Genomic DNA, 23,509 nt, shown 5'->3' with positions numbered 1-23,509 from the left:
ACATGGGAGCAGTTCCTGAGAAAATATTTCTCAGTGGCAGAAGCTCCGGCCACTCATTGGAGACCTTCTAATCCCCTTCCCGTCTGGCCCAATACCGACCCTGCTGAAATCCTAGAATTGATAGCTGAGCTGAAAACTGGTAAGGCCCCTGGGCCAGATTTGGTCCCAGTTGAGGCCATAAAGCTTCATTCTGCATGGTGGGCAGGGATCTTAGCTAAAACGTTTGACGCAATAAATGCCACGGGCTTAATACCAGGAACGTGGAAGGAGGCCATTATAATTCCTATCTACAAAAAAGGCCCTCCCGGTGACCCAGGGAATTATCGGAATATCAGTCTGCTATCGTCCATTGGGAAAATATATGCCCGTTTCTTGCTGACAAGGTTGATGAAGTGGTCAGTTGAGGCTGACCTGATTGGATATGAGCAAGCTGGATTTAGATCAAACCGATCCACAACAGACCAGGCAATTATTCTTTATCACTTAGCCCGGAAATACTCGACACCTCGACGGGGCCAACTTTGCGCAGCTTTCATAGATTTGAAAGCTGCGTTTGATAGTATTCCGAGGAAATTGCTATGGGATAAACTTGCCTGTTGGGGAATAGATAGAAGGCTCCTGTGGCTTATCTCCCAACTTCATGCCGGGTCCGTGGCCAGGGTGAGATTATCCCCTGCTGGAGACCTGACTAACCCAATGCCAGTAAATAAGGGTGTACGCCAGGGTTGTATTTTAGCGCCGCTTCTTTTTAACTTATTTATCAGTGATATGAGGAACCCATTAGCCGTCGCACAAAAATTTATCCACACCCCTCGCATAGCTGATTACCGTTGTCCTTTACTTCTCTACGCAGATGATGCGGTACTACTCTCTTACTCTAGAGTGGGTTTAAGGAGGGCATTAAAGATTTTTGCGACATATTGCCATTCTAATCATCTGTCTATCAACCACACCAAGTCTAAAGTACTGATATTTTCAAGGAGTCGAAAACTTTATTCTTGGAAGCTGGAGGGCACGAAAATCGAACAAGTACATAAATTTAAATACTTAGGAATTTATTTTCAATATAATTTAGGGTGGAAAGCGCACATTGAATATCTTCAAAACAAGACAAAAGCCCTATCACACTCCCTCCTCCGTTTTTTCTACTCTGAGGGGGCCTTATTCATCCCTGCGGCCTTGAAAGTGTATAGCATCAAAGTGATGGCCACAATGGCCTATGCTGCTCCTTTATGGGCTGCCTTTGCAAACCTCTCACCTTTAGAGACACTTCAAAGCCAATTCTTACGCCGACTTTTAAAATTACCAACATGCGTAAGTAATGCGGCCATTCGCTTAGAAATGAAGATCCCCTCAGTGGAGTTAGTCATATGGAGGAGAGTTTTGATCTATTGGATATCCCTATGGCATAAACTCCCGAACCACTATCTAATTCAATGCATGTGGCGGGATGACTTCACAAATTTGTGGTCAGGAAAAATCCATGCCAAATTGCTGTCCTATGAGATCTCGCCCACTGAATTGCTCAAACTGGATCTAAATGTGGCAAAAAGGTGTATAAATCAAAGGCTGGATGATGCGGAGCTATACCAAAATTTCGTAGCTGGTGGTGGAGCCTGCTCGCCGTTAAATTTCGGCATAACCCCTATCTACCGCGCTCCGTCCTACTTAACATCGCTTATGGCTGCGTCTCACCGTTATGCCTTCATTAGAGCTAGGTTCAATGTTTTTCCAACAAACGTGCTGAGACATAGATTCACTAAGGGCCAAGTCCCTTCAATGTGTGCTTGTGAAATGAAAACATCTGAATCTCTACATCATGTTATGTTTATCTGCCCTTTGTACAATTCAGCCCGTGCTAGTATTCTAAACCCCATAATCCAGCCTATGGCTGACAAACCAGTAGACCTACAGCTTGCCTGGGTACTTCAAGATGTGGATCCTTATATTACCCTACAGGTTGCTAAATTCCTAACAGCCGTCCTCTCGCACAAGAGACGGAACGGAATGTTAGCTGATTATTGATAGTCACAAGAATTTTCTATAATGACATCAGATATTGTTTTTAGTGTAGTGCCAAAATTTTTTAATCTTAATCTTAAACTTTTTTATGAATGGCTAATATCCGTCCTTGTGAGTTGTGAACTGTGCTATACTACTTGTGGTTTGTATGAGTCTGCTGTTTTATTTGTTTTGTTTTGTTGTGTTGTGCTTCATGATGGGCGTAATAGCCGAATAAACATTTGTTGTTGTTAAAACCTACTCTGGGTCACAGCTCTATGAGGGGAATAGAAGTCTCTTTCGCAGCACCCTCAACAAACTACAGCTCCCCAAGATTTGGGGAGAGGGGATCCATGACACTTTTAAAGCAGTATGATGCTGCTTTAAACATGTAGTGCAAAGGGCCCAGAATTAAGAGATTGCCCTGTTTCAGCTTTTATCATGGCTGCCTTAGATTAGAACTCTGAGGCAGGAATGAGGAAGTGGGTGCAGTGTGGGTCTGAGTGAAGACTCACCCAGAGAATGCCTGTGCTGCTGCTACAAATGCATTTAAAATTAGCTTTAAATGTATAGAAAGGGAGTGGCAGCAACAGCAATGGGTGGGCTGATGGACAGGAACAGTGACTGTCTAGCCAATCAGTCCTGGCTAGCACTTCAGGCAGTGGATGGGGAAGTGCAATCCACACCCTCCATCTACCACTTGGGCTGCCTGGCTCATGATGGCATCAGCCCTGTAAACTATAGAATTCACACCAAGAGGCAACAGTGGCCACTAATTTTGGTGGCTTGGAAAGGGGTTGGGCAAACACATGGAGAAGGCTCTCATTGACTACTCAACCTGATGTCTGTGTTCTACCCCAACTGATGGAGCCAGCAATGATTCTGGATACCATTGCTAGGATTCTCAGGTGGGAAGAAGTGCTATTGCATTCCGGTCTTGTTTGCAGATTTCCCTGGACTGGACACTGTGAGAACAGAATGTTGGACAAGATGGGCCTGATCCAGTAGGGCTCTTCTTAAGTTCTAACATCCTTGCATTCTTTTCTGCTTAAAATAAAGAAATCAATCTGCCACTCCCCTTGTTTTTCCATATTGTCTTTTGATGCAAAAATTCTGCTTTACAGTGAAGATCCCTCACCCCTTGTCTCCTGCCTCTGTTGTTGTTGTTGTTGTTGTTGTTGTTGTTGTTGTTGTTGTTGAAAATAGAATCTCAATGTTCAAGTGAAGGATAATGTTTCCCCTGCTGCCACCCCCATAGTTCTACCTTCATGGCTTTAGAATGAAACATTTCCCAGATCTATAGTTCCTTCTGATGTACATGAGTGTGTTTAGAGAGAGAAAAAAGATATTTAACTGGCCTGGAAGAAGAAGGCAGGGGAAGTGGGTAGGATATGGTTCACCAGTCTCTCAGCCCTCCTGACAGATTGTCAAGGTTTTTTAATTTTATTTTTTGCCGTTTCTGTTCACATTAATCAATTTGGGATAAACTTTAAAGGAGCCAAAGGGGTCTGCTGCTTCTTGATCCCGAGCTGAGTTTGCCCATCTGTCAACTGTCCAAGAGCGGCTCTGTGCGGTTTTTTTTATTAGAAATATTTCCATATGTTGAAAGATCTTTGGTTATTTTCCTAGAAGAGATTTCTGAGCTCAGTTTCCCTCAGTTCTCTCCTCAACCACTTCCCTCTTCCCCTATTTAGAATGATGTGTAATATCAAGTTTCCAATTTCTCTGATCTCAGAAATTCAGTAAAATAGCAAACATTTTTGCTCCTTTCCCTTTCAAAAGAAATCTGTCTTTTCTGGTTTAAATGTTCCAGAGGATGTTAACCTTGTAAAAATCTTATTAGCTTATTTTTCTTGGAAAACAAAATTAGCAGTGTGTTTCTGTTACCTTGTCCCTCACTCTCCCTTCTTTTCTTTTTTTTAAAGCAAACCTCATTTTATCAGCTTCTTCGTGCGGGCTGGCCAGTAAGTATCCCCCCCCCCCCCAGTGGTTGTTATAAAAGGTTCTAGCTCACCTTTCAAGGCACGCTGCCCTCATAAGGCAGTTTGCAAAGATTTAAGATACACAGCGTGAAGACACAATACCTCACTAACCCCTCTAATGTTTTAGCAGCAGCAGCAGATATCTACAAAGCAAATTAAAAGTCTGCAGACACTGAGCTGTATCCAATCTTGGTTCTTCTCAGAGGAGACCAACTGAATTTGATGGACATTACTTAGGTGCTTTTGTTTCAGAGTCTACTCTGAGGTGATACAGCTCACAGAATAGAACAAAAATGGCTTTAAGCTCCCCTTGGAGATCACCAATGAAAGGCCATTGTATTTCCTTAGGAAGGGAGTTTCAAAGGTGTGACGCCAACATAGACAAGATATTGTCCCTGGTAACCACCACAATATCACTGGTCCCACTCACTGGACCAGAGACTGGAACCTCCAGTGCAGATCTTAAAGTTTGGACTGACTCACACATGTACAGGTAGTCCTTCAGATAACCTGGTCCCAGACTGTTCAAGAAGTGTCAGCTGCTGCTGTTAGGTCAGACGGGGTGATGTTCCACCAAGCTCAGTTTGCTCTCAGTCTAGCCCCCTACCTGCCTACCTTCTTACTTAAAGCCAGTTCAGAGCTACAAAGATGACCTCCCTCATCAATGAGCTGCTCAGACTAAGGGAACCCAGCAGATCTTGGAGCTTTAAAGCATGGTGCTGATAACACTTAAGGTCACAGGTTTGATCCCCATAAGGGACAGCTGCATATTCCTGCATTGCAGGACATTGGATTAGGTGATCCTCAAGGCCCCTTCCAGGTTCCAACTCTACAATGCTACGATTCTATTACATGTTACAGCAGGCCAAAGCACTGGATTGGCTCTCTGCCATCACCTGATTTGCAGTGTCAATAGCATGGGACAGCAAACTAAGGCCCAGGGGCCGGTTCCAGCCCAATTACCTTCTGGATCCAGCCAACAGATGGTCCAGGAATCGCCATGTAGATCGGTGTGGGGATTCCGATCATTCGGGCTGTGCCATTTCCCCCCCCCACACACACACCGCGGAAGCACCTCCTCCCTCCTCTTGGCTTCTCCCCACCCTGCTTAGAGGAGGGCCATTTTAAGCAGCCCCTCTCCCTTTCACACTGCTCATCGTCCCTCTGCCGCCGCTGCCACCAGCCCCTGCCGCTCGCAAGGCACAGGTAAGCAGGCACCGGGGCTCATCTGATGCTGTGGAGAAGGGAGGGGAGAGTCGCGGGGGGATTCCCCCCCAAAAACCATATAGTCTGGCCCCCCACAGGGTCTGAGGGTCTGTGGACCGGCCCCCTGCATAAAAGGTTTGCTGACCCCTAGTCAATAGGATACTAGTAAGCTGGCCTGTAACTCCTTCTTCTTGCCACCAGGTGGCATGTGGAATTGGGTATCACTACCAACCTAGCAGTTCGAAAGCACTTCAAAGTGCAAGTAGATCAATAGGTACCACTCTGGCGGGAAGGTAAATGGCGTTTCCGTGCGCTGCTCTGGTTCGCCAGAAGCAGCTTAGTCATGCTGGCCACATGACCCGGAAGCTGTACGCCGGCTCCCTCGGCCTGTAAAGCGAGATGAGCGCCGCAACCCCAGAGTCGGTCACGACTGGACCTAATGGTCAGGGGTTCCTTTACCTTTACCTACCTGACCCACAGGGAAATGCCCTGAAGCATCTAACCCCAACATGGTCACAACATGCTCACTTGGGATTTTGTGTGTTTTTTGTTCACACGCTTGCCTGAAGTGGAGTTGTGGCAGGCGGGGGAGGAAGAGGAGAGAGAAAATAAATGTCTGATTGCAGCGTGTGTGAATGGGCCCCAAGTTTCACCAGGTTCATTCTCAGCAGTTCGGTGGGTAACTGTGTTGCTTTTTATTCATTGAATACCATCATCTAGAGCCAGCCCGGACCTCCTGGACTACCTGGTCACCCAGGAAAGTCAGGATTGCCTGTAAGTAGCAGTGGGAGAAATATTATGTTTGGTTCATATTAAATTCACACATTTCAAAGCTATATGTGAACTGAAATGCAACGGCACTTAGAAATTTGCCTTTCCCCAACCAAACAATGTGTGTAAACATGTATATACCAGGGGAAAGTGTGCATAAAAATTCACTGGCAAAAACAATGTAACCCCCCCATCCCCCAAAGAAAATAAATTATTTAAAACTAAATGTCACAGCATATACCAAAAATATTGAGAACCGAAGCAGTGAATTCTAGAATAACAATTGAGCCAAGGATCTACTGAGTCTATACGTGGGAGCCAGGACAGATATTGCTTCAGCAGGAATCAGCCTGAGCAGTGGCGTAGCGTGGGGGGTGCAGGGGGGGGCCGGCCACACCGGGCGCAACATCTGGGGTTAGGGCAAATCCACAGGTTAGGGGGCGCAAATCCACGGGTTAGGGGGTGCAAATTACTTGCCTTGCCCCGGGTGCTGACAACCCACGCTACGCCACTGAGCCTGAGACTTAGCCCTGTATGGGAGCAGCAAGTTTATCCTAACTGCTAGCTCCTCCTTCGTTGGAAAATGTCTCTTCAAATAAAAAAGCCCAGTCCTGCTCCATAAGTCATTTACTCTGGCGGAGCAGGGACTCTCTGGGACTTCCCTGATGTAGTCCTCTGACTTAAAGGTCAGCAGTGCAACACTGTCAGGCAGGGCCGTCTTAAGCATTTGTGGCACTGGGGTGCAAAGATGCGCCCGGCGCCCCCCCCCCCGGCTGCCAGAGTTGTTAGCCTTTTTTAAGGGTGGGCCGGCAAGGCACACAAGACAGAGCTAGCCTGGCTGGCCACCTCATCAGCAACAGAGGATCCCGAGGCAGCGGCAGCAGCAGCAGAGGAACAAGGCCGGGACCGGGCACCTGGGAGGAGGGTGGGCAAGCAGAGCCCAGCACAACAACAGTCGAGCCTGAGGCAGCGGCAGCAGTGACTGAGTGAAGCTGGGCACCTCGTGTGAGCAGCATGCACTGGGCGGGCCTCTCGATGGCCCGTCAATCCCAGGCACGCAAGAGGGCGGAGCTGGCCGGCTGCCTCAGCGCCTTGCTCACCTGCAGCAGAAGAGCTGCGGTGCTCCGACAGGCTCTTTTCCACTCGGCAATGGCTGTCGGCTCTTCCCAATCCCCAGACTCCAAATATCAGCCCTGGACTCTCGGCCTGGTGCCCCTGAGAGCCCATTGCCTGGGTGCCCTGCACCCCTAGCACCTATGGGTAAGACGGCCCTGTTGTCAGGTCAGAGAGGCACTGGCATTGGAGACTCCTCTTGCAGAAGTGTGTCTGGGGCTGATCATCTCTGCAGTTCCCCTCCTTACCCAACCTCATCCCCTGAAGAAGGGGAGCTTGACACCAGGATCATGGCAGTTGGAATATCCAATATCTTTGGGATATATTCTTCCCCCAATGCAGAATTGTGACCCTTGTTTTGGGGGGCGGTGGGTGAGGGGAGAGGGTTCTACCTTTGCGATGACTGTATTTATGTTGAGCTTTTATCTGCAGGGACCTCCTGGACATCCAGGGGAGTCAGGTGTAAAAGGATGGATTGGATACCCGGTAAGACCCACACTGTTTCCCCATCTCCTAGTATAGCGCAGAGCACCACCCCATCTAGTCACTTACTCTCCTGCTTTCCCTGGAGCAGTCCCCACAGAGAAAGAGTGAAGATGCATGCACACCCACACACATGAATGCTGCTTTTTCAAGGAAAATCGTATCCAGTAGAGTTAACCCGAGTCTCAAAAAAGCACATAGAGCTGAAAGAGGAAGTGGGAAAGACTGCAATTTTCCCCAATTTCTTTCTCTTTTCAATGGAGAGAAAAAGCTAACTACCCTCCACACTGCATGGCCAAGGGTGCAGTGAATGGAGTAGCTCAGAGGCTTTGGGGGAAGACAGCTAAAGGTGCTCCAGGTGGCACATTGGCAACTCCTGAACTAGGGGATGCAAAGTAGGACTTCATGCATACCGTCCTTCATTATGGTTTTAATGATAAGCTGCCTCTTTCTCAAGGGTGAACCAGGGCCACCAGGCCTTCCAGGTCATGCTGGGTTTCCTGGTTCAGATGGACTTCCCGGCACAGATCAAAAGTCCGGACAGCCTGGCATCCCAGGTGAACAGGTAGGAGCCCAGATTTAATAAAACTGGCAACTTTCCCCACCCTTGCACTAAAAAATGGTTTTGCTTAGTGCTGACACTGAAAGGAAGATTGGAGATAAGTTAGTACCTTGTTTACCCTGGCACTAACATCCTAACATAAAATCTGCAAGTGGGTCATAACCTCCCTGAGCCCGGCCTTGGCTGGGGAGGGCGGGGTATAAATAAAAATTATTATTATTATTCAGCAGCCAGGGCTGCCATCAGAGTTTAGTGTTATCTGGGAGCAAGATCTACCACCTTGAACTAGGGCTACTGATGATTCTCAGAGCCCCTATGTTCCCCCGCTTGTAACAACTGCTTATTTACCTCCCCTCTCCAGTGTGCATGTAATGATCAGTGTGGAAATTTGACATTACATCCATCTCTTGTCTTTGACTCTCCTGCTGTGTGCACTTTACCCAGAAGAAGAGGTTAAATGAGCAAGCAGAAGCAGCAAGAAGGAGATGGGTGTACTGAGATCATCATGCTCAGGCACCCAGCAAAAAGAAACAAGAGCCAGCCCTGTCAATGGTACCTCCTGGAACCAAGCCTAGTTCCCCAACTTTCTGTGCTTAGTTATATGTCTCTGCCTTTCCCTGCAGGGTCCACAAGGATTTAGGGGGGACTGGGGGCCTGCTGGAGACAGAGGAGATGAGGTGAGTTGGAACTACAGGCTTGTTGGAAGAACCCAATAATATCTCTTGTTTTACTACCAAAGTCACTTGCTATTAATTTGTTCAGGAGCTGCCAGTCCCATCAGCTGCATCTGGGCAACCAAATCATGATTTAAACTGTGGTACAAGAAAGGGTTTGGTCAAGCCAGAACCACCCCACATCCACAGAGTTAGCAGCTAACAGCAGTTCTACTTAGCTGCTTACAGATGCTGGGAGCTTGTGACCAGGGGTATTTGTGATGGAGGGCTCTTAAGAGGGAGGCCCAAAGTTCTGCCTCACAATGTGTGCATACCCTCCAACATTTCTCCGATGAAAATAGGGACATCCTGAGGAAAAGCGGGACATTCTGGGATCAAATCAGAAACTGGGATGGCTTCTCTAAATCAGGGACTGCTCCTGGAAAATAGGGACACTAAGAGTGTCTGTGTATGTAGGACCAAGAGACATGGATGGTGATGGACTCACCTTGGGCTCACAAATCCAAAAAGGCAGGACATACAATAAAAAAAAGGGGGAATGGGAGGGAGGAGGAAAAAAGCAAGCTCAACTACAGGTTCTTAAAATTACAGTTGATAGCAGTGGTAGTTCTGACTGCCTTGCAGTTGTTAAAGAACAACCCTCCCCTGAAGCATTCTTCCATCACAGAACAAATCAAAAAGCAGAGCACTGGACAGGGTCTAACCCAGGAGGACAGGGTAGCTCCTGTCCCACAAATGTAACAGGAAGCTACATTTTGCTACAGCTTCCTGGCTCATGCAAAGGGAGGACTGGAGAGGCTGCTAGTGGAGAACTGAAGCTGGTCACTATTTCAGTTCATTAAGCTGAGATTTCATCAATGGAGCATTCCTAATGTACTGAGCTCCAGTTTGTTGTTTCTCCAAGCATCTGGGGGGTGGAGACTACTTGTTTCCCTCTCCTGTTTGCTGATTAGCTTATTAACCATGTGCAACAGCCATCTTGTGATCTAAATAAGATTCATATTTTTCAACACAGTGCTGCAAACACTTGTGGAGATCAGGTTCACCAGTGGCAGGCAGTTATGAACCATGCCAAGTGCAAGTCATCCAAGCAGCAGACAGGGCACCCAGATGATGCTCAGAGCAGTCAGGGCAGCTGGATCATAGACTGGTGATTTGTGTAGGGGAGCATTCAATAACAGTTTCCCAACCCTACTCACCTGTAGTCTAAGAGCTTAAGAAGAGCCCTGCTGGGTCAGGCCAAAGGCCCATGTAGCCCAGTACTCTGTTCTCACAGTGGCTGACCAGATGCTTCAGTGGAAGCCTGTTAGCAGGACCAGACTGCAACAGCTCTCTCCCAATAATTGGAATTCAAAGGCAGACTGCTTCAAACGGTAGAGGAAAAACAGAACCACCAAAAGCCTTGTCCTCCATGTGTATGTATGTCTGATCCTCTTTTGAAGCCATCCAAGTTGGTGACCAACACTACCTCTTTTAGGTGCAAATGCCATAGTTTTCATTTTGCACTGTGTCAAAAAGAATACTCTCTGTGTACAGTTCTGTCCACCTCATCTCCAAAAGGAGATGTAGAGCTGGAAAACGACCAAGGAGGTGAAGTAACTCCCCTATGAGGAAAGGTTGCAGCAGCATTTGGGACTTTTTTGTTTACAGAAAAGGTGTGTAAGATGTGACATGATAAGTTTATAAAATTATGTATGACATGGAGAAAGTGGACAGAGAAGAGCTTTCGTCCCTCTCTCATAACGCTAGAATTCATGAACATCCAATGAAACTGAATGTTGGAGGATGGCTTTAAATGTTGGATGGCTTTAAAAGAGGGATGGACAAATTTCTGGAGGATAAGGCTATAAATGACTACTAGTCATGAAGACTATGCTCTTCCTTGATGGTGAGAGGCAGTAATACTTCTGAATATCAGCTGCTGGGAACCACAGGATGGGATCCCAATATTACAAGAAGGCTGAAGTCGTACAGCCACTTCTAATCCCCACTGCCTCATCCTTCTGCATGTGTAGATCAGGCCTAACTGTTGAGGATCCGAGCAATGTGCATCCCATGTGTGTGAATGAACTCCAGCATCCAGTATCCAGAGAGATAACGGAGGGTGTTTTAATAATTTTATCGTTTTTGTATATGTATCACTATGGGGCCTTTGAAGTTGGGCAGGACAAATAAAATCAGCTGTATGTGCCTCTTTCAGGGTTTTCTGGGAGATCCCGGCCCTCCTGGCGAAAAAGGAGAAAAGGGGGCAAAGGTGAGTGTAGCGGTTGAGACCCCACCCACAATAAACACATATTTGATTTATTTATTTTTTAAAAAACATTTTTATACTGGTGTTCACAAAATAAAATAAAAAATAAATCTCAGAGCAGTTTACACAGGTACCAGGCAAAAGCATTTCCTTTTCGGCAGGCCTTCGACTCTTATCTGTGACCTTGAGTGGGTAGGATCTTTAATCCTGCCACTTAAAAATACGTTTGGATTTTAGATTTTGTTTGTTTGTTTTCCACCCTTTTTTATGTGTTTGTTTATATATTGTAAGACATATATTGTAATCATCAGCATCATCACCATCACCATCATTTTATTATCTGTATACCACACATCTGACCAGGTTGCCCCGGCCACTCTGGGCAACTCGCAACAAAATATTAAAAACACAATAAGACCTCAAACATTAAAAATTTCCCTGCCCTCTTTTATAAACTGTGCATATATATTTCCACAATCTCCACCTCCTCATTAAGATAAAATTGAAGAGCAGGTTAGCAGCCTTCAGAAGAACTGTGGAACAACAACAACAACAACAACAACAACAACAATTTTATTATTTATACCCTGCTCATCTGGCTGGGTTTCCCCAGCCACTCTGGGCAGCTCACAGCATATATTATCAGAACATACTAAAACATCAAAACATTAAAAACTTCCTGATATAGGGCTGCCATCAGATGTCTTCTAAAGGTGAGATTGTTGTTTATTTTCTTGACATCTGAAGGGAGGGTGTTCCACAAGGAGGGTGCCACTAACAAGAAGGCCTTCTGCCTGGTTCCCTATAACAGTAAGAGAACTAGCAGCAGACCCTAAGAGGAGGACCAGTTTAAGCCAGCTGTGCTCAGCTTCTCTGAAGGAATAACCCAAACATCATGAACCTTCTGCTTGTTTCTTTCACACAGAGAAGCTTCCAGAACCCTCTTGAATTAATTAGAATATGAAAGATCTCTACACATCAGATCAATACTTTCTGTACCAAGAAATGGAAACTGACAGTTATATGATCCCAGCTACCACTCCCAGTCACCAGTCTAGCTGCCGCATTCTGGATTAGTTGTAGTTTCCGGGTCACCTTTAAGGTAGCCCCACGTAGAGCACATTGCAGTTGTCCAAGCAGGAGATAACTAGAGCATGCACCACTCTGGTGAGACAGTCTGCAGGCAGGTAAGGTCTCAGTTGGCGTACCAGGTGGAGCTGGCAGACAGCTGCCCTGGGTACAGAATTGACCTGTGCCTCCATGGACAGCTGCGATGGTGTCTCCCAGTCTGACTCTCAAGCTGCCCACCCTCTGTCCTCCTAAAACAATGCTTCTATCTTATCAGGATTCAACCTCACTCTGTTAGCCACCATCCATCCTCCAACCAGCTCCAGACACTCACACAGTACCTTCACTGCCCTCACTGGTTCAGATTTGAAGGAGAGGTAGTTATCATTCCATTTCAAAGGTGATGATTAAAAACAGCCCATAGAAACATGCCCCTGCCCCATGTCTGTATTATTGCAGCATCGTAACACATGAAACAGTCATGGCTCCCCCAAAAGGGAATTCTGGGAATTGTAGTGTGTTAAGGGTGCTGAGAGTTGTTTGTATCCTTCATTGTATGTCATTTTTCATTTTATGTCATTTTTCAGGGGGTCAAAGGAGAATCCGGACCTTCTGGGCCTGTTGGGCTCCAGGTAAGCAATTTGTCTATATCACTTTGGCTATTTAATCTATCTTCACAGCAGGGATGGACAACTTCTCATGGTTCCCTAAATCTTTAGCAAAGCAAATGCATTTTGTCAAGATCCCTGAATCTGATAGTGATCTGGGCTTTTGTCCAGATGATAGTGTGACTCTCGGGTTCAAAAAGGTTCGCTTCAGTGTCATTATCATCAATAATTAACATCACCTCCAAATATTATTACATGACATTATAGAGGTTTGTCTTACAGGGTTTGATGGGCCCTAAAGGTCTTCATGGTTTTCAGGGTCTCCCTGGGCCAAAGGTGAGTGGTTCCTGCTCTGCTCCTTTAGTCCTCTATTCTAAGCATGATACTTTTTTTTGCAGCCCCTTTTAATTCTAAGCAATATGTACTGATATCACTGTCGCTCATTTGCCTGGTTAATTTTTTTATTTGATTTAATTTATATCCCACTTTGCCTTCAAGGAACTCAAGGTGATATCCATGCTTTCCCCCTCTCTGTTTTATTCTCACAAGAACCCTGTGAGGTAGGTTAGACTAAGAGTTTGGGGCTGGCCCAAAGTCACCCATTGAGCTTTATGACTGAGTGGGGATTAGAACCATGCTTTCCCAGGTCCTAGACCAGTGCTCTAACCACTACACAACCATGGCTTTCTGTTGTACAGGCCTTAGTGTTAGTGGTTTTCCATTGGCAAGAACATTGCTTAATTTTGCAGCAGTCTGCAGCCCTGACTGAGTTGGTTCTTGCAATGCCTTGATGATGTTTGGGTTTCTTTTGTTTTTAATTTGTTTTCAAGCTTTCTAACCTGCCTCTCTGCCAAGATACTTAATAGCGATAAGAACTGTGTTTACTCTAAACATATTATATTATATTATTTTAATTTTATCTATGTATCCCTTCATAAATCTCTAGCTAGTTTTTGAATCCCACCAAAAGGCAACATAAGCAAACAATACAAACTTCCTATTCACAATCCAGTAACTACTAATCATCACCATTCCACATTTTAAGTAAGATAATGAGTAAATAAATATCTCTAAACGATGTGCATTCATATTTTTTAAACTCATGAGAGAAACAAAACATATACAAAACATAAAAATGTATCAACCTGTATCAAAATGCAACTTAATTTATAATGTATCAGAGAGGATCTATATTAAAGGAATCAAAACTATGCACTAGCAAAAATTGATTCATGTGTATAGGCATAGTCACTCTTATTCTGCATGATGTGTTTTGCTTTTGCTAACTATAAAAATACCAGGCTACGGGTCCATCCTCTACAGAATGCTGTGACCCTCCAGATGTTGCTGGACTATAACTCCCACTATTGGTTGTGCTGGCTCAAGCTACAGAGGGAAGGCCTGTAACTCAGTGGCAGAACATCTGCATTGCACACAGAAGGTCCGAGGCTCAATCCCTGGCACCTCCAGGAAGGGCTGGGAAATATTCCCTGCTTGGAATCCTAGAGAGCCTCTGCCAGTCAGTGTAGACAATATTCAGCTAGATGGACCAATGTTCTGACTCTGTATAATGCAGCTTTCTACATTCTTCATAAGACTGAAGAAGTTGTCGTTTAGGAAGGTAGTGTCTAATTTAAACATTTTATCCTGTTGTAGGGAGATGCCGGCTCCATGGGCTGTTCAGGACCTGCAGGGCCTGTGGTAATAATTTCACGTTTTCTTTAGTCACTTGTAAAATCCCTCTTGTGCTCATCCTGCCCCAGTGTTTTTCATTAACCTGTAAAATGTCAAAATAAAGCAACAATGCTTTTAATAAGTTACCCAAACAAGCAGGGGTGATAGATAGAACAGCAAGCTTTCCTCCCTCACTGATTCCTTCTTGACTAATTACTTGTTAGTTGTTTTTCTCTCAGGCTCTACTCCTTCCTCTTTCTTCTCCAGTTCAATTAGTGTTAGAGCTTCCTTTGTTAATCTCATGACTTCAGGATGGCCACATGTCAGTTTGTACTCATAATAGCCTTGTTTGTCATGAGTTTAAGTTTCTTCTGATTAAAATGATGGGGCTGTTGAGTCATGAGGAGGGTTGAAAAAATTATCTAGCCCAATTTCTAGACTCTGAGAATATCTACAATGCAGATTTAAGTACTGGTTGGATAATAAATTACTCTCCTTGAGGAATTATTGGAACTGTAATTTTGTGAATGATACAAATATTGTCTAGCAGTTTCCAAGATTCTTTGGGAGAAGCCATGATAGTACATGGTTGAATGTGCTTCGGGATGAGCACGTTCGAGTTGCGCTCTGTGGCAACCCAGAAGTAACGGAGCGTGTTACTTCTGGGTTTCGCCACTTGCACATGCGCAGGTGCTCAAAGTGACATCACGTGCATGCGCAGAAGCACCAAAACATGACCCACCCACGCACAGACACGCGGACATGGGTTACGTTTGCTTCAAGATGTGAACAGGGCTCTGGAACAGATCCTGTTTGCATCTAGAAGTACCACTGTAATCAGTCTGTAGTTCAGATTGTCCATTAGGACTTTCCTTGGCCATCACTTTATATGGGGCAAGTGTGGGAAGAACTTAAGAGCTTTGGGCAGCTGTAAAATAAGCTAATCCCATGCTAGAGATCATTAGGAAAGGAATTGAAAATAAAACTGCTGTTATAATGCCTTTATACAAATCTATGGTGGGACTACACTAGGTATGGTTCTCATCACCTCACTTCAAAAAGGATACTTTAGAAATGAAAAATATCCATAAAAGGATGACCTATATGACCAAGAGGACAGAGAAGATCCCTTATGAGGAAAGTTCCCACTGCACATCAGCAACCTAGTACTTTTGAGAATCAGTGGAATGCAGGAGGAGTGTCTCTGTTTAGGCCAGACCCTTGAAGGCTCTGAAGTTCTCTCAAGGGGGTGGAGCTTGGAGAAGGGAGTATGGAGTTGCTGACATCATTCTGTCACAAGAAACAATGGAGTGTGCCTCCAGGAGTGAAGTCAAATTGTTAGAGAATCACAGTGCATGCTGTGGCTGCAGAGACTGGTAACTCATAACTGCTGCCTTCCGCAGCACCCAAGTGGCAAGCCTGGGTAGTGTGTATGGAGGTCCTGGGCTGCCCAGATGACAAGACCCCATCTTGGTCTCATTGATGTGGTCCAATGGAAAGCAGAGCAATACATTTGGCACCATCTTGGCTGTAGGAGGCGTACAAGGTGCCATCCAACCATCTTAGTGTCAGGATGCTGTCAGCAACTCCCAGCTGGTTGCCCAGGAAAGTATAAAGACAAGGAAATGTTTCTGTCTTTGAGCTCTTTGCTCTCCTACTTTTAAGGCTCACTGGGTTCTGGGAGATGGAGGGTCTGGAATGCTTTCTAATGACAATGTGTCAGCTGGGTGTTGTTCCGGCTCTCCCAGGATTTCCCAGCTTTTCTCCTCATCTGCCTCTGAGCTGCTACCTCCCTCAAAACCCTGTTGTAAAGCTACACTGTCTTCCTCTTCCTCCTCCCTGGAAAGGTCAGGATGGGGAGGCAGTTTCTGTTAGTATGCCTTTCAACCGATGTCAGCGACTGGGCTCAATAACTGGTACTGCCCCAACTGGGCTAGGTGACTGGAGAACTTCCAAAGGCCTTCCAGTTCTGGAAAACAGGTCTCAGTGACTGGACTCACAACTGTGCATTTGTATAAACAACACAGAAGAAAGCTGTGAAGCATAACTTCTTTTATTTCTAATAGCTACTGCAACTAAAACTACTGGCTTGCATGAGTGTTACAGCTCTCACTCAGCCACCTAGTCACTACATAGATAATACACAGACTCCACACACAGTCAGGCAGGAACGGAAGAAGCGAAGAGCAGTTTCCGCCCCCGCCTTTCTGAAAACATCATATCAGGAGATTCTCGCAATGGGAGGGGTTTGAAAATATCAACAGTTTCAACCATTTCTTCTCTGCCCAGTCCCTGACACTTAGGGACTGCACTCTGGATTTGCACAGGATTTACTCCTTAGCCTTTTCTTGTCCCAAAGATGTCCCTCAAGGCAGCAGGTAGGAAGTATGGAGACAGAGGCATAAAAGGTTCCATTTCCTCCCAAACTTTGTTGCAGCAAATTGCTCACTCAGAGCTATCTCCAGTCCACTAACTTTTGCCCAGCCTTGCCTCAGGCCTTTCACATCATGGGGTCCAGCATCGTTTCAGAACATGACAATAATGCTCCTCATAGCTGTATGTTAATGCTTTTTATTTTGTTTCATTTCATACATGTAAAAAAATGCTCCCCACAAAGTTTCCCTTTAGCAGAGTCCTCCAAATTTGCCTCAGATTTTGCCTCAGGAGATATTTGCAGTCAAATAGCACCTGTCAATAATTTTTTTTTTTATTGCACAACAACAAATTCAGTCACCTTATCTGTGTTGGTGTTTATAGGGTGAGCTTGGGCAACCAGGACTGACTGGAGTGCAAGGAGTTAATGGCTCCCAGGTAAGTGTTCTGGGAATATTGAGGGGTGCAAACGCAAAATGCAAAATTCCATCCTCAGAGAAATTATTTGAACAGAAGTCAGGAGGGAGGTGGGGGAGGGGTAAGTTGATGTAAGATTAACAGAAGAACAACATGCTGGACCAGACCAATGGGTCATCTCTTCCAGCATCCTGTTCTCATATCCACAACCATATTCCTCAGTGGTAGACTTGTAAACAGGACCTGAGCACAAGAGCACTCTCCCCTCCTGTGCTTTCCAGAAGCTGGTATTCAGAAGCATTACTGCGTCCAATTAAAAATTCCACATTTTGACAAGTGTTAATAAACCATTAAGGTTCTGCACTCCTGATCTGCAACCTAAGTTGCCTACGTTCGTCTGCCCTTTGGCACATTGCAAAAACATTCATAACTCCTCTCCCTCCCTCCCTCTCTCTGTCTCTCTGTACGTGTTGAATATCCACAACTAGATTTCTTTGTTAAAAGCAATGAAACCAGAACGTAGTTTCAGCTCTGCTTACCAGTTCTTGGGTTCTAAAGTAGCAACCAGCACTCTGCAAATGTTGAAAAACATCAACACAACTGGTGCTGTCCTCTGAAAAAGGGAATGGGCTGTGAAATATTTCCATGTAAGAAGAGGGGTGGGGTGCAGAAACTGTGGCCCCTTCAGTTGTGGTTGGACTCCCAACTGCCAGTAGTCCCAGTCAGCATGGCTAATGGCCAGGATGACTTGGTAGTCCACCAACAATAGGGGAGGGGGGCACAGGATCCCCATCCCTAGTTTAAAAGGTTTATGATTTTTTTTAAAAGGATGAATACACCACTCCCACCAAGAGAAGGTTACTCAACCTAAAAGTATATTTATCTATGTATTATAATGTGACTGTGTGTGACAGAAAGTTGTTGTTTATTTATTTATTTTTTGTCTCCTTCAGGGAGAAACGGGGCCTTCAGGCCTGCCAGGCCCACCAGGCCCTCAGGTATGTACTCATTTCTGGAATTGCTATGGCAACAGAGCTGTGATGCACAATGGATGTTGGTTTCCTGAGGCAGAAAAAGCAAAATACACCCTGTTTCTTCAGAAAGAAAATACATAATCATGAACTAAATCATTGGGATAGAAAACACAAAGTTACAGGCAGCAGAAGAGTGGGTGGGTTTCCCATTGAAATCTGTGGGGAATTAAAATTAATAGGGATAAAGAAAATGAATGAACTGCTTCCAAATCATTTTTGAAAAGAATAAAAAAGTGCATGAATGGAGGAACTAAACAACAATTTCTCTCTCTTTCTTTTGCATACCCTTCATCTCGTCTTGTACCACATCTGGGACTTCCTTTCACTCTCTTTAGGGCCCACAAGGCTTGGAAGGGAGGCATGGGCCCAAAGGACTCAGTGGATTACAAGTGAGTCGTCCATACCTTCCTTAGGGACACGATCCTCCAGATGTCCTGCTGCCTGGTGATCCTTTGAAACAAATCCCCCCCCCCCTTATTGCAAATATAATAGAAATTTAAAAGCAGCATCAGCTCACATTAACAATGAGGATAATCCATCCATCCTAATTTAATCATCTATATTAATATAAACAGTCCTTATATCCAAACAGATGTACAAACAAGATTGTTGATTACAAGCTACATGTTCAAGTGTAGAAAACACAGTGAGATCTTCACTGAAAAGTGTATGGTCAGTGTTTATCCTTCCAGCCAGGTAGTATGTGGTTTTGTAACAGCTTGCAGAATCCACTTTTACTGTCCATTTGCTCATCCTCATGTCACGGTAAAATAATCATTTTCCTTTTAGGGTCGCTTTGGGAGAGAAGGACCCCCTGGAGCCAAAGGACACCCAGTAAGCATAATATCTTTTTCTTTTGCCTCTTGCCTTTTAAAAAAACCAAAGAGTTGCTCTTTGTCCCAATAACTGATTGGCACCTTTTTCCATCTTCACAAAAATCATCAGTGAGGAAACAAAAGAAGAACCACCAATGGTTACCGTAATATAGTCCATCCCCACTGCCCTGAGGCACAGTATCTTCTGCCTAACCAAGATCTTATGGGAACCCTTTTTGTCCATTTTTCTTTCTGTTGAAGCTACTGTGAGAATAGGATGCTGGAATAGATTCACCATTGGCCTGACTCTCCTTCTGTTCTTTTATTATTTTTACTAAATTTATAAGAACATAAGAACCTTTTAATGAGGGTGAAAGAGGAGAGCGCAAAATATGGTTTGAAGCTCAACATCAAAAAAAATGAAGATCATGGCCACTGGGCCCATCACCTCCTGGCAAACAGAAGGGGAAGAAATGGAGGCAGTGAGAGATTTTACTTTCTTGGGCTCCATGATCACTGCAGATGGTGACAGCAGCCACGAAATTAAAAGATGCCTGCTTCCTGGGAGAAGGGCAATGACAGGCCTAGACAGCATCTTGAGAAGTAGAGACGTCACCTTGCCAACAAAGGTCCGTATAGTAAAAGCTATGGTTTTCCCAGTACTGGTGTATGGAAGTGGGAGCTGGACCATAAAGAAGGCTGATCGCCAAAGAATTGATGCTTTTGAATTATAGTGCTGGAGGAGACTCTTGAGAGTCCCATGGACTGCAAAAAGATCAAACCTCTCCATTCTGAAGGAAATCAGCCCTGAGTGCTCACTGGAAGGACAGATCCTGAAGCTGAGGCTCCAATACTTTGGCCACCTCATGAGAAGAGAAGACTTCCTGGAAAAGACCCTGATGTTGGGAAAGATGGAGGGCACAAGGAGAAGGGGACGACAGAGCATGAGATGGTTGGACAGTGTTTTTGAAGCTACCAGCATGAGTTTGACCAAACTGTGGGAGGCAGTGGAAGACAGGAGTGCCTGGTGTGCTATGGTCCATGGGGTCACAAAGAGTCGGGCACGACTAAACGACTAAACAACAACAAGCACATAAAAAGGGCATTGTTGGATCAGGTGAAAAGCCCATCTATTACAGCATTCTGTTCTCACTGTGGTGAACCAGATGCCCCGTAGGAAGCCCACAAGCTGGATTTCAGTGTGACAGCAGGTCGCCATCCCCATGATTTCCAGCAACTGGTTTTGGGAGGCATATCATGTCTGACAGTGGAGGTAGCACAATAGCTAGCATAACCATTAGCCCTTTGATAGCCATATTATCCATGAATTTGTCTAATCCTCTTTTAAAGATGGTCCACATCAGTCACAGTCACTACACCTTGTAGGAGTAAATTACATAGCTGTGTAAAACACAAGTTTGGATGGTTGTGTTTTTAAAGCCAAAAACATAAGAGTCCAGCTAGATTTGGTCCAGTATCCACATCTCCTAGTGGCCTACCAGATGCCTGCCAGAAGCCTGCAAGGCATGTGTAAATGCAAGAACACACTCATGATTCCCTGAAACTGGTATCCAGAGGCATGTATCAGCAGCAGGGAACCTGTAGCCATCCAGATGTGGTTGGACTATAATCCCCACCAGCTCCTGCCAAGCATGGTGAGTAGTCAGGGATGGTGGGCGGTAAAGTCCAGCAACATCTGGAAGGCCACAGATTCTCCACTCCTGGTATAAATAATTAAATCCCAGTGCCAAAGGAATGAGAAATAAAACAGATGTGCAGCCGATGCAAAGGGCTTTGCATGCAGGACGTCTTGGGTTCAATTCCTGGCATCTCTGTGTAGGCATGGAAAAGACCAGGGGAACTTCCAGCATAGACAAAACTGAACTATTTAGGTCAGTGGTCTGACATCTTAAGATAGCTTCTTGTGTTTGTGTGTCCTGTTTTCTCCATGCTTGCAATCCCTAACAATATGCTTCCTTTGTCATGTTTCAGGGAGAAGGTGGTCTTTCTGGCCTAAGAGGGGTGCATGGACGAGATGGCCTAATGGTATGTGTTGAAATCTGCACAGAGGGGAATGGTGTGCTCCAAGCGTACTCGCTGTTCTCCTTTTACCTACTTATAAAATTATTCACGTACTGCTTTTTCATAAAAAGGAAATATCAAAAACTGTTTACAACAGTAGCACATAAAACAGTAGAATAAAAACCATATCAAAGGTTAAAATTTGACATCAATTAACTATTGTGGGAAAGGTATATTCTCAGTTGCCTGCATTGGCCCAGTAAAATAAAAAGTTTTCAGCAGGCGTTGTAAACGTTGAAACAGAAGGTGTTTGCTGAATCTCTGTTGGCAGAGTATCATGCAGGACTGGGCTGATGACACTAAAGGCCTAGTTTCTTGTTCATAGAAGTAGACAGAGACACAGGGTCTTCTGGATAACCTGTTTATTCAGCATTCATTCTGATTTAATTCTGCAAAGCTTATGCAGTGAGACTGGGTAAGGGTGGTTTGTGAGTATATCCTACAATATATCATTGATGCAGCAATAGTGCATTTATACTTGACTGTCAACACAACACTCTGCTTTATTAGTTGTTTCATAATGCTTCCCCAGTGTTGTTGCATTATTCCCATCTGGAAGGGCCCTTGCATTATAGAGCAACAAAAGCAGAACAAAAGGAAGGAAGGAAGGAAGGAAGGAAGGAAGGAAGGAAGGAAGGAAGGAAGGAAGGAAGGAAGTATCCTGTAAAATATTACAGGATTTCAGCAAGAAGTTATGCTTGGAAACAAAGATTTTAGCTCTTCTAGTACATAAAGGCAGGTTTGGGGCTCTGTGCCAGTTGCTGAAGCAGAATGGAATACTCCCTTTCATTCCACCTAATCAAAATAAGTGAGAGACAAACAATGTGGTGTTCTTATGTTGTTGTTGTTTTTACCGAAAACTATTTGAGAAAGTATTTGATTTCCACAGTATATACTTTCTGTTGCCCACCTTCTCCGCAACTGGTTGCCTCGGGTTAAACAAGTTTCTTAAACAATATAACAGGCATGCAAAATTCATTTGCAAAAAGCAAAAGTTACACTAAGTGGATACGGAGGAGGGACTGGAGCTCAATGATAGAGCATATGCAAAAAGTTCCAGGTTCAGTCCTTGACATCTCCAAAGACTTTTATCTGAAACCCTGGAGAGCTGCTGCCACTAAGTGTAGACAATAATGAGTATATTATGAGGCAGTTTTCTGATGTTTCCTATTTAATCCACTCCTTTATTAAGAAAATAAGAACAGCCTGCTGGATCAGGCCGATGACCTGGTGCCAGTGAGAAAACTTGCAAGCACCAGAGCACTCTCCCTTCCTGCAATTTCTAGCAACTGGCATTCAGAAGCTTTGGTGCCTTTAAGAGTGGATACAGAGAGTGAACACCCTGTGAAGAGGGATTGACAGTTAAATCACTCTGTTTAAAGTGGTATCATAGCTCTTTAAATGCATGGCCTGAATATGGCCTTGTTGTTGTTTAGTCGTTTAGTCGTGTCTGACTCTTCGTGACCCCATGGACCAGAGCACGCCAGGCACTCCTGTCTTCCACTGCCTCCCGCAGTTTGGTTAAACTCATGCTGGTAACCTCGAAAACACTGTCCAACCATCTCGTCCTCTGTCATCCCCTTCTCCTTGTGCCCTCCATCTTTCCCAACATCATCATCATCATCATCATCATCATAATTTATTATTTATACCCAGCCCATCTGGCTGGGCTTCCACAGCCACTCTGGGCGGCTTCCCAAAAAATATTAAAATACTGTACTACATCAAAAATTAAAAACCTCCCTAAACAGGGCCACCTTCAGATGTCTTCTAAAAGTCTGGTAGTTGTTGTTCTCTTTGACATCTGGTGGGAGGGCATTCCACAGGGAGGGCGCCACTACCGAGAAGGCCCTCTGCCTGGTTCCCTGTAACTTGGCTTCTCGCAGTGAGGGAACCGCCAGAAGGCCCTCGGTGCTGGACCTCAGTGTCCTGGTAGAACAATGGGGGTGGAGACGCTCCTTCAGATATACTGGACCGAGGTCGTTTAGGGCTTTAAAGGTCAGCACCAACACTTTGAATTGTGCTCGGAAACGTATTGGGAGCCAATGTAGGTCTTTCAAGACCGGTGTTATATGGTCTCGGCGGCCGCTCCCAGGGTCTTTTCCAGGGAGTCTTCTCTTCTCATGAGGTGGCCAAAGTATTGGAGCCTCAGCTTCAGGATCTGTCCTTCCAGTGAGCACTCAGGGCTGATTTCCTTAAGAATGGATAAGTTTGATCTTCTTGCAGTCCATGGGACTCTCAAGAGTCTCCTCCAGCACCATAATTCAAAAGCATCAATTCTTCGGTGATCAGCCTTCTTTATGGTCCAGCTTGGCCATCATGTCCATTAATTCCACTGAAAACGCATAGTCTCTCAGTTAACACGTGGTTGCAAAATGACTTTCTTCCCACTCCC

The 23,509-nt window shown here is 45.0% G+C and overlaps 2 protein-coding genes across 6 annotated transcripts in view; one reads left to right on the top strand and one right to left on the bottom strand.

Annotated features, from left to right (window-relative positions):
- The window catches only part of SLC31A2 (solute carrier family 31 member 2), a 989,995-nt gene that overhangs the window by 782,015 nt on the left and 184,471 nt on the right, over positions 1 to 23,509 (bottom strand). The gene's annotated exons all lie outside the window — the stretch shown is intronic.
- Positions 1 to 23,509, top strand: part of LOC114588886 (uncharacterized) — a 145,730-nt gene that overhangs the window by 60,202 nt on the left and 62,019 nt on the right. For all 5 annotated transcript variants that reach the window (XM_028714651.2, XM_028714652.2, XM_028714648.2 and 2 more), the window contains 14 exons: positions 3,927 to 3,965; positions 5,910 to 5,963; positions 7,506 to 7,559; positions 8,014 to 8,121; positions 8,742 to 8,795; positions 10,993 to 11,046; positions 12,699 to 12,743; positions 13,002 to 13,055; positions 14,376 to 14,420; positions 17,151 to 17,204; positions 18,137 to 18,181; positions 18,553 to 18,606; positions 19,007 to 19,051; positions 21,025 to 21,078. In XM_028714651.2, the coding sequence (XP_028570484.2) occupies positions 3,927 to 3,965; positions 5,910 to 5,963; positions 7,506 to 7,559; positions 8,014 to 8,121; positions 8,742 to 8,795; positions 10,993 to 11,046; positions 12,699 to 12,743; positions 13,002 to 13,055; positions 14,376 to 14,420; positions 17,151 to 17,204; positions 18,137 to 18,181; positions 18,553 to 18,606; positions 19,007 to 19,051; positions 21,025 to 21,078 (759 nt within the window). The remainder of the gene's footprint in view (positions 1 to 3,926; positions 3,966 to 5,909; positions 5,964 to 7,505; positions 7,560 to 8,013; positions 8,122 to 8,741; positions 8,796 to 10,992; positions 11,047 to 12,698; positions 12,744 to 13,001; positions 13,056 to 14,375; positions 14,421 to 17,150; positions 17,205 to 18,136; positions 18,182 to 18,552; positions 18,607 to 19,006; positions 19,052 to 21,024; positions 21,079 to 23,509) is intronic.

Source organism: Podarcis muralis, chromosome Z, assembly GCF_964188315.1.
Source record: "Podarcis muralis chromosome Z, rPodMur119.hap1.1, whole genome shotgun sequence".
NCBI classification, from domain to species: domain Eukaryota; kingdom Metazoa; phylum Chordata; class Lepidosauria; order Squamata; family Lacertidae; genus Podarcis; species Podarcis muralis.
This window is presented reverse-complemented; position numbering and strand designations above follow the sequence as displayed.